This window comes from Morone saxatilis, unplaced genomic scaffold (genome assembly GCF_004916995.1).
Source record: "Morone saxatilis isolate NCDOM2014 unplaced genomic scaffold, NCSU_SB_2.0 Contig14, whole genome shotgun sequence".
NCBI classification, from domain to species: domain Eukaryota; kingdom Metazoa; phylum Chordata; class Actinopteri; family Moronidae; genus Morone; species Morone saxatilis.
This window is the reverse complement of record NW_023339696.1, coordinates 6766450-6777583: the sequence shown is the minus strand read 5'-3', so window position 1 is coordinate 6777583 and position 11134 is coordinate 6766450. Positions and strand designations below refer to the sequence as shown.

Here is an 11134-nt window from a genome sequence, read left to right as displayed (position 1 = left end):
CACACACACACACAGAGTCAGTGCCCTAAGCGGAACTACTGATATCTCACCCCGCTACTCAAAACTGCTCCTCTCCCTGCTTCTCTCTCCCTCTCTGACTCTCTCATTAAGAAGCCATTAGAGAGAAGGGCAGTGTGAGACCACATGACCCCTTCCTAACCCTTGTTACACACCCCTGGAAGGGAGGGAGGAACAGAATGAGGGAGGGAGGGAAGGAGAGAAAGGGGTAAAAGATATAAACATAGTCAGATAGTGAAAGGGGGGTGGTGGAGGATAAGAGGGTGAAAGGGAGAGATGGGGTAAAGGGGAAAAGTTGAGAGTTTGAGCAATGAGAGAAAACATTTAAAAAGGGTGAGCAGTGATAAAAACAGTGACAGAGGGACAGACAAGCAGCAGAAATATCTGAAATTAAGTTTCTGAATTAAATTTTTCCTAAAATATAAAATATAAAATATATAATGAGTGAATTCCAAAGTTTCTAATCTAGTTCCAGGTGTCTTTCTTCTTTCATGAAAATGACACCAGACATGAAATGTATTTGGACTGCAATAAGGTGACATTATGTCAATGTACTGGCAGATCTTTTTCTCCAAGAGAGCATTTTACAACTCACTACTAAATGATTAGACGTGCTGTTTGCAGAGTGCTTAGTGGAAGGATAGAGAGGACAAAAACATGGGAGATAGAAGAGGTATGTATGAGTCAGAATGGTAGAGAGAGGTAGAGAGGCGTGTGATAAGTATGCACTGACTTTAGGAGAAGGGGATAATTTGGGAGTGGAGGGGAAGACGGCTAGGCTGCTTCCTTAGTCGGACACAGGAATGTAGAGCGGGCGGATCCCAGTGCATGTGTGTTTCTATGTGTATGTGTGTGTTTGTGCCAGACAGGAATCCCTAACCCCCACAGACTCCGGCTCCACTTATCAAGGACTGAACAGAGGGGTATGGAGGGGGAGAGGGTGGAGAGGGGTCTGGGTGTCCTGAGCTATCAAATCCACCTCTAACCCCCATCGCTCCCTTCTCTTCTCCTGTACAACACACACACACACACACACACACACACGCTAAACCTTGAGGCTGGATGTCTCTGAGGCCAGAGGGACTATGGGAAGGCCAAACAGTCTAACCACGAAAAGAAAAAAAAAATGCCAGGGTCACAGACAATTACACCATATACACATGCAAACACACACACTGTCTCTCTACCTCTCTATCTATCTCAAATGCTTTCCCACACTCACATACACTCTTAGAACAAACTCTGAAACCCTCATTTACTTTTCTCAACAGCCATCACCTTTCCAGTCCTGAAGTATTCTCTCATTCACTCCGAATTCACATGAGAGTCCCTTAAAGTGTTTTCACTCAGATCAGATGTAGTCTCAACTGGGGAATTAGCGTTAAAAAAAACCAACTATGTGTACCCCTGTTATGGGAGATCCCACCTGAAAAAAGCCCCCATGAACCATTCTAGATTCCGAGATACTCCATTACGAGGAAGAGGCATGGGGGCAGAGGAGAGAGATAGAGAGAGTGGAAAGAAGATCAAATGGATCAGATGGAGTTATTCTTTGCATGCTGCTTCTGGTGTATGAGGGTAGTGAGAGTTGCAAAGAGAGAAGTAGGGAGGTGGAAACAATGAAGAGTGTGGGCAGGCAGGTGATCTGGGGCAAAGGGGTTGATGGAGTCGGGTGGGGGTAGGAGGGGGCGTAGATGGAACAGGACAGTTTGGCCTCTTTTTGCAAAACTAACATCGTATCTAAAGATAACAAGCAGAGCATGTAGAGAGCAAGTCCTGAAGTCAATTCCTGGCTCACTGCTGCTTCTGTAACTTAATGCAGTCTCTCTTTTAAAAGGTGAAACATATTCCTGAGGTTAAGCTAAATGAGTATCTACTGCAGCTGCAACTTTATGAATATGAAGCCATTGTGACTTTAATTTTAACAGCAATTATCATGCAAAAAAACCTACAGCTGTTTTCCAGTGTGGCAACGTGCAGATTATACGCTATCATAATGGTTTCTCCCTTATCTGTCCTTGTCTTTATATTTCCCTCTGTCTATGCTTTTGGGATCATATTTGAACTTGCAAAAGCTTTTTCACACAACACTGACATATTATTACCCTTTACATTTATATGTCGAACAAGACAAACAGTTGCCTATTTACACATTAAGCAGATACAAAGCAACATTATTGTGTTTGGCTTTGTTTGGCCTCCACTAACACCTGAGAAAAATATCTGGCTCCTTAGCTGCTGTCTCTACTATGTTCATCAGCTAGTCGCTAACTTTGTTCATGATTCGGTGCTGAGCAGGTAGTCTACAGTTTTTACAGCTTTTTCACTGCAAACCTCTTACCTGATGAGAGCAGTGAACCAAAACAGCTAGGTTTGCTGGCAGGAAAACCAAAACAATGAGCTGAAAGGCGCTAAAAAGTTAATCAGAGCTGAGGGGAACTGGAGTTATTTCTATGTGAGCTTGTCACTGTGAGCAACCCCTTTCTTGTTTCATATACTGAACCTGGAAGTTCCGGTTTTACACAAGCAAACAAACAGACACAGGAGCTCACAGATCCTACTGATGAAGAGGAAGTTAACCCACAGCCCTGCCTTTATTTGAAGCCCATACAGTTGATATGAAACCACACACGCACACACATATACTGTATTTGTATAGCTCCAGTGTACAAGATGAGTTAAAACAGAAGTGACAGTGTGAATTGACAGGATGGAATTGAAGGTCCAAACAGACAGAGGGAAGGAGGGATAGAGGAGAGAAGGAGGGGACAAATAGTTGTGAAGGACAGATAGTGGCTTCCAGGACTATCTTCAACGCCTCTATAACTATCAAACCCAAAAACAATCACACACGTACACACAAATACACACGCACACACTTGTATGTACACAGCCTAAGCCATAATTGTCCCCTGTGGTGATTTTGGCCTCTCCCTCCTAGTTTCTCATTGCTGTTGGCCAACTCTTCTGTATCTTTAACACTTTCTTTTTTTCCTCTTTTCAGAAGGAGGAGGGGCGGTTTGTCACAAGAGAAGGAATGAGGGATGAAGGAGAAAGAGAGGTCTAAAGGAAGGAGGTGTGGAGGGGTGTGACGGCGGAAAGGGGGAATGAAGGGACAGAGGGAAAAGGAGAGAATGAATGTGTAAGAGGAAGGGAGACTTTGCCCTCCAGCGGGAACACTCCCACGATTGTGTGTACATGTGAGTCTGTGCGTGCGCATGTGTGTTTGTGTGCAAGCTGCACCTCGGCCAAACCGACACACCCACAGGCTGTAGACCTCTATATCCTGTTCGGGTTGTCCGTTTGTCCAAACATCATGCACCCCTCCACCCCCACCCCCTCCTCCTCCTCTTCCTCGTCGCTCCCCTTTTCTAACTTGTCTGACGGGGGTAGAGGCTGCAGAGGGAGTGGGTACGGTAAATGGAACAAAGCCACCTTTCTAAAATAAACAGCCGGGGAAAGAGGAACTTCAGGTTGACTGAAAATGAGAGAGAAAGACAGCCGAAATACAGCCATGGGTTTACTGTAAAACACTTTTTTAAACTCTTCACGAAAGTTACTGTTTCTGCTTCTTACTGTCAGTCAGTCTGCCAGTGTATATATCTGCCTCTCTGTCTCTCACACACACACACACACACACACACTCACACACTTTACTAGTCTCAATATCCCGGCTGCTTGCGCTCGACTAACTCTTGGTGAATGCTGGGTACAGTGTGACACATAAGCCAGAGTGAGCAGTGCTGCCAGGCTCACGGCTACAGGGCCCATTACTGGCTATCAGATCACTGGAGGAGAGAGGAGAGAGGCATCCTAACTCACATCACATCACATCTCCATCTCATATCTCCAAAAGAGGAGCCTTGTCACGGATCTCTTGTCGAAGTGGAGGAGGAGGAGGAGGAGGTCTTGTTGCTGCTCTGGTCGTCCCCTCGCTGCCTGTCTCTCCTCTCTGTGTCATGTGCTGTCGAATAAGAGTAGGAGTGAGAGGAGGAAGAGGGGTTCCTCTTTTGGACCGAGGCATTGCTGCCGTGCCCCCTCTCTCTCTCCATGTCTCTCCCTTTCTCTTCTTCCCTTCTTCTCTCTTTTGATCTTTTGCTCTCTTTCTGCCTATCTCTCTGTCTCTCGCTGTCCCTCCCTCTCTCTCTGTCCCTGGGTCTCTCCATCTCCATCCATCGCTCCCTGTCTCTCTCTGCAGACATGGTGCTGTCAGGTCTGTCTTTGCCACTAGAGGGAGCCACATTTCTGTGTGAGCTGGAGTTTTTCTCCCACTCCAACGATCTGGCCCCGTCTCTCTCCGTTTCCACTGACCTCTGTCTCTTCTGTTCATGCTCTCCCTCTGTTTCCCTGTCGGCTGGTGTCTCTGGTGTCTCTGCTGTCACAGACAAGGATGATGGGGGCAGAAATGTTGCAAAAGCACCCATTTCAACTTTGACCTTTTCTTCATCCTGCTCGCCATCCTCAGACTCTTCCTTCTCCCATTTGGAGCGAGGGACCTGAGACAGAGAGTGAGGACGTGACTGAGATAAACATATTTGCTCTGTGCATGCATGTATGAGTGCTGTAGTTAATAGTTTGACTCATGAAACTCTAAAACAAAGCAAAGCAGTTCAACCAAAGAATAATTATACAAGACAAAAATCATACAATCATACAAAACACAAATGATTATGAATTTACGTTATATTTCCACACCTGTACGAGCTCTTCCTCTCTGTCTGTGGCTCTGTTCTGAGTGTATTCCTCCACAGTTTTTACCACCTTCTTCCTCTCCTGATCCTCGTAGCCGCTGCATTTAACATACACACACAAACTTTACATCAGTACACATCTCTACTCTAGAATCTGATTTATGTCTGGATCCTGTCTTGAAAGAACTCAACACTTTCTGTGTTTGACAGAAAAAACTTCCTAACTGTTAGCTAGACCCAACTAATTATATGTTGACATAATGACACTTGATTAACATTCTAATCGTAGTATCTATTCTTGTTATTGGTTGCGCATGTGGGCCAATAGACAAGAAACAGAATAAAAGAAACAGAATGTACAGTGTAAGTTGTTATTGTTAGTGGCGGAGTCCGCCGTTCAGTGCAGGCTAACAATCATCATTCATCAAAAATATATCTAAATAAACAGCCATGTTCTGCATATCAGTTTTAAATATTGCAGGAATAACGTTAAAGAGCACATAAGTAACATTCTGACCTGCCATCGTCCACCGTGGTGTTTGGTTCTTCATGGTGGTCCTTGTTTCCGCGCCTTTGTGACTCAGACCTCATCGTGTCTTCTTTCCTCATCCTCCACTTCTCTCTCTCCATCATCTCCTTCTTTGGCTTGGACTCTCCCCACAGGTTTCCTCTGTTTTCTCCCTCTGCCCTCTCCTTCGGAGTACCTGCAACTAACTCTCCCATCTCTTGTCGTACACCGTAATTCCTCACTCTCTCTTCTTCCTTTTCTCCCCTCACACTCCTCTTCTGGTCATTTGTCAACTCTTTTATTTTTCTGCCCTCCATCCCGTCTCCTTCCTCCCACTGTTTTTTACTCTCCTTCTTCTCCTCCTCCTCCTCCTCCACTCCTGTTAGGGCGCTATGCCATAAGTCAAAGTCATCCTCTTCTCTGCTCTCTTTCTTCTCTCCTTCAGCTTTCTCCCTCAGTCCTACCTTATCATCTCTGAATGTAGCTTTCTCCCATATCGGTCTTGACTGTCTTTCATCTGGTTTTATTTTTTCTTCAGACAAACTTTCCTCGTCTCTGCTGGATTCCTTATTTTCCCTTACTTCAGTCTCTCCTCTGTTTGACTTCTCCTCCTCTACATTGTCAGTCTTCTCAATTTTGATGCTCTCTAAATAAGACGAGTCCTGTTTTTCAGTTTTCTCTTCCTTCCTTTTCCCATCCAGGTTGATGTTGATGCTGATCTTCTTCTGTGGTTTCACCACTACCCCTCCCTCCCAGATGTCTCTCTGTGTCAGAGGCCATGTTTTCCTTTCCTTTTTCTTCTCCGTTTTTTGCTTCTTTCTGTCAAATGGATCAGGTGATTCACTCTTGCGGGTTGTAGGGACCTCTGCAACTTCTGTTTTCAGGCATCTGCTGCTTTGAGCCCTAACAGAACTTCTCTCCATGTCTTCTCCTTTTCTTTTTCTGTTCTTCTCTGATCTTGAGTCAGAAGCTTTGCTGCCTCCAGGTTTGTTGTATCTGTCTGTATCCACCCTGCATACCCCTTTGCTGGGCTTTTCTTTGCGCCGTCTCTCCACATCCTGCCTGGAGTCTGAATATTTGTCTCTTCTCCATCCTTTATCTATTTCCAAATTCCTTTGCTCTCCGCTTTTCCTTTTATAGTCTTTATCCAAACGTTTATCTGGTTTTAAGAGTGGCTGGATTGATTTTAAGGCCTCACTGGCAGTTGCTCTGTCCTGTATTGGGGGGCCGTCTTTGCAGGTATTTGGTCCAGGGTCTGCAGCATCAGGGCTTGAAGACTCCTCTCCTCTTCCTTCCTCATGATTCTTCATGCTCTTTTGCTCATATTTAAAGGTTCTGAGATTCTTTAAATTCTTTGTGATCAGGTGCTTGTCGTCTTTACTCGTTTCCTGTAGTTCCACTTTCTCACTGCCCTTTGTGATTGGCAGGTGGCTGTACTTCTCAGCGCACTTCTGCTGATATCCCCTCAGCTGAGCCCCGTCTTCAGATGGAGTGGAGCGGCCGTCACTAGACGACTGGGAGGGAGGGGAATGGCTTTCATTGGACGAACGAGATGGCGTAGAGTGACTGTCACTCGATGACTGAGATGGCGTGGAATGACTCGAAGACTGAGGAGGAGGGGAGCGGCTGTCACTGGATGACTGCGATGGAGGAGAGCGCTCGTCCTTCCGGGCAGTGCGCCTACCTTGTGGTCGGCTGCGAGATTCCGAGTTGGCGTGTGAGGGATTTCTGCTTCCTTCTCTGTCCCCCCACTGAGGAAGAAGAGAGGGAGGAAGATTGAGGAGGGGAGGAGGCAGCTGGTGGAAGTGTCCGACATAGCTGTTGAAGTATTTCTCACACCACTCTTTGTACTCCCTTTTCCACTGCAGGTAGCGCTCTCTGTCCAGCCCCAGGCTGCTAGTTGGTTCTGCATGCTGAGCATACAGGTGACTATCAAAACTCCCCCCTGAGCCTCCGGTTTCCCTCTGGGAGCGTTCCCCTCGCCTCCTGGAGCTGTAGCTGCTCAAAGCTGATTTCTTACTGTGATGCCGACTGTGATGGCTGTTTTTGCGGTGATGTGACGGTGACTTGGACCTGGAGTCGTAACCCACTCGAGGTGAAGATGATGAGGACGGTGTAGGGGAACGTTTGTAACCATAGCTATAAGAGTGGGAGGAATGGGAGCGGCTATGGAGGTCCCTGTGGCGGGAGTAAGGCGAGTGGGGCCTGGCGGAAAAGAAAAGAAAATCATGGTGTCAAATATCACACATATTTTAAAGCACCATTGCTTTGTTACTGATTGAGTTGATGTACTCCCCACAGAAACCACATTCATTCCATGTTTATTTCTCCTGATAGTCATACTGGATATTTTATCCAATGTGTAAAAGATTTCACCATCCTACACAAATCTTGATAATAACCTGATGAAATATATAGTATATTATATGGGCTAAAGCTAGACCGAGAAATAAGCCAATATTAGAGCATTTATATCAGTATCGGCCGATAAGTAACAAGAAACTGCAGGAAAGAAATGCCAACCTTGGTTTGAGGTCATTTAGAAACAGTGTCACCATAACATAATTTGTCCAAAAAGCACTGACCAGTTGATTGTTTAACTTTAAAATGCCCAGTTCAGTATGTATCCGCAGCAATCTGTATCAATACTGTTCTATGTAATGTGTTTATATAAAAAAGGTAATATTGGCAGATATAGTGGTATCAGAATTTTTAAACCCCAAAACTTTTAAACTACTGATATCAAAAATCCAATATTGGTTGGCCTTTAATATGTCCATTGCACAGTACCAGAGTACCAGAGGCTCACTTTTCAAAAAAAGACAACACATTAAATGCAAGATCTTGTAAGAATCATTTTAATGGTGGAAAACAGAATACAAAAAAAGGTAACAAAATCAGAAAAATTGCACAAGATACCTTGATCTGCCTTGGGACCTGGACCGGGAACGGGATCTGGATCTGCTTGAAGAGTGAGAGTAGGAGCGACCAGACTTGGGTTTAGAAGACTTTGAATTAGAACGAGAAGAGGAGCGTCTGTAGGTAGATCCTCTGTGAGGTGACCTGAGTGACAAAGAGAGAGGGAAGCAACTGAGAGGTCTTCCTCCTCCTGACCATTTAAAAAAGACTAAAACAGCCGGCAAATTTATTTCCCCTATAATTACAATTTAAGATGATTGGAGACTTTTCAGCAACCTGCTGCTTGTGAAAATGAGACCAGTTGAGTGCTTCATTTACCTTTCCTTCTTATTTCTCTGATTCATGTACCACTCCTTGGGGATGAGGGCGGGGATTGAGGAGGCGGTGGTAGAGGAGCAGAGGGAAGGGATGGGGGCCCCCTGGAGGGTTGGGAGCGTCCAGACGGGCGTTGTAGGTGGGTACCCAGGGGGGTAACTGTTGAGAGGCTGCTGAGCAGCAAGGAATGTGTGGAAAAGGGGGGAGGGAAAGAGGGGTGGAGGAGTTGCTGGGTATGAAGAGGAAGAGGAGGGAGGAAGCTGCTGGGTGTTCGATTTATTCCATCCACCAGGAGGACAACCTGAGGAGGGGGAGCTGTGGGGGAGAGAGGAAATGATATCAGACAGTGGATAGATAGAAAATACAGACTAGTATCTAAACACATACATGTTTCACTGACCTATCCCAGCATGTTGGGGGCCCAGGGTGTCTTGCAGCTGGACCTGTGGATTCAGGGAAAAAAATATTTTACAGTATAATGACTGCAACAAATGATAATTTTCATTATCAATTAATCTGCCGATTATTTTCTAGATTCATCGTTTAAAAAAATGCCCATCCCAGGAGTCCAAGGTGATGTTTTTAAATGCCTTGTATTGTAAGTCCAAAACCCATAGATATTCAGTTTAATATGATATAAAACAGGGAAAAGCAGGAAATCTACATATTTGAAAAACAAAGTTTTCTTCTCTTTTTTTTGTCTGCATGAAAAATTACTTTAAAGATTAATCAATTATCAAAATAGTCTGAATCACAGTATAATGAATAAACAAAAAGAGACACTGCTTCTTAGTAACTCACCTGCGGGGGACTGCTGAAGATTCACACTGACTGTCTGGGGTTGCTCTGCCGCTGGAGCGTCGTTAACCTGAAAAAATATCACAGATTTCATACAGAGAAACTTTTCTGCGTGCAGTTAGTGTGTCTGTGTCTGTGTGTCCTAACCAGTGGTATCGGTTGTGATGGAGCAGCAGTGGAGTCTTTGTGTGAAACCAGGACAGAAGGGGCAGCAGCCGCTGAGTCATCATGTGTCTCTTCAGCCTCTCTGAATAAACAGAAGATAGATCACACAATAACACAGTGTGATTGTTTGAAGTTCTTCAGTCTCGAATCCACGGTGCCATATTTGATCAGAGATTTCACCAACTTCTGTGGGTATGAAGCAACTACATTCTACAATCTACTTAGAAAGTAGAACTTAGAAATAAAACAGAAAAGGATTACAACTTCTAAAGTTTCTTTTTTATAACTTAAAGCTACCATGACAAGAAATCTGATGAGTCACCACAAATGAGTGAACCAACATCACCAACGCCACACACACTGCATCGCCAAGTGACCTTACTTGTCAGATATCTCCAGGGGGCTTTGCGCAGGCTGGAGGGACGTGCTCGGTGTCTTAGCAGCAGAGGCGGGGCTTGTTGCTGTGGGAGGAGCCCCACACACCTGAGACGATGGTGGGGTGTCTGCAGCCTGTGAGCAGTACAGGAGAAGGTCCTAAAGAGGGGAGGCAGAAAGAGAATATAGCAGGGATCAGAGATACGGGCAAGCTAGAGAAAAATGACACTTGCATAATACTAAATTACAACGATTATCTACACAAGACAATATAAATGACCAAATACATACATATTTCCTGTTAGTTTAAATATGCAGTGAATTGTGGTTTCCAACAATTGTTTCAATGGTTTTTTTCTGAAGACTATCCCTCTGACAAACATCTGATTGTGAAAATAAAACAGTAATTATTCTGTTTGCTCCTGAGTCACGCAGCTACAGTGCTACATGAAACACATCATTATGAGGCTCACCTGCTGGCTGTGGCTTGACTGGTAAGGCTTCGGTGGTTGGCTCTGAATGGTGAGAGGCGGTTGGGTGGGGACAGGGCTCGGAATCAGGGTTGGATTTTGGGATTGGGAGGTACCACACCTTCCTCCCAGACTGTTAGCTTGGCCCCGCTCTTTCTTAAAAGTGTTCACAGCCTGCGTTGGGAGTAACAGACAGACAAGAAGCTTAAATTAATGCTCTCCATTCCCCTCCGACTCTAACATCAACACATGTTTTCCATTCGTCTGTCAATTCACCTGTCTGAGAAATTTATTAGCTATCAGGGTATCAGGGGAGACATCGGATTGGCTACAAGTGGGGCAGACGTGTTCCTCTGAATCCAGCAGGGCGTTGCGAATACCTGAGCAAGAGATAAAGACGGTTGAAGTGTAAATATCAGACTGAATAGGGACTACAGCACATTTTATTAACATAATATATTAACATAAACCTTGTTTGTTAATGTCTGAGTGAACATGTGGTAATATTAACAGTGGGAACATTTTTAGCAGCTATTATTTTTTATTAATATCAAAATATTATATGCAGACATGTATTAATATTTGCTTAGAACTCACATTAAAATCGTTGAAAAGACGTCTACTCTTTCAACTCATTAAAATGTTTTCCATTTCTAAAGTTTTCCTGCTGGACACAAGATGTCTCCTACTTCACTGTGAAGTCCATTCTCAGCGTCTGTGCACTGGTGGATTCTACATCACACTGTACAAGTTGCATACTGGACCAGGATTTGACTTCCAAACTATTGGTGATGTCACAAATTGTGCTAGTAGACCCCGCCCCTTAACATCTGATTTCCATTGAGCACAGAAAAAACTTTCCACTTTCAGCAGAT

The 11134-nt window shown here is 44.6% G+C and overlaps 1 protein-coding gene across 1 annotated transcript in view; it reads right to left on the bottom strand.

Annotated features, from left to right (window-relative positions):
• LOC118322878 (E3 ubiquitin-protein ligase RBBP6-like) overlaps nt 1-11134 on the bottom strand; it is a 21182-nt gene that overhangs the window by 1531 nt on the left and 8517 nt on the right. The window contains exons 9-19 of the mRNA XM_035654715.1: nt 10536-10639; nt 10263-10433; nt 9797-9948; nt 9397-9496; nt 9253-9319; nt 8852-8894; nt 8455-8766; nt 8137-8280; nt 5227-7422; nt 4714-4807; nt 3926-4514 (exon numbers count right to left, since the gene is read on the bottom strand). Coding sequence (XP_035510608.1) covers nt 3926-4514; nt 4714-4807; nt 5227-7422; nt 8137-8280; nt 8455-8766; nt 8852-8894; nt 9253-9319; nt 9397-9496; nt 9797-9948; nt 10263-10433; nt 10536-10639 — 3972 coding nt within the window. The remainder of the gene's footprint in view (nt 1-3925; nt 4515-4713; nt 4808-5226; nt 7423-8136; nt 8281-8454; nt 8767-8851; nt 8895-9252; nt 9320-9396; nt 9497-9796; nt 9949-10262; nt 10434-10535; nt 10640-11134) is intronic.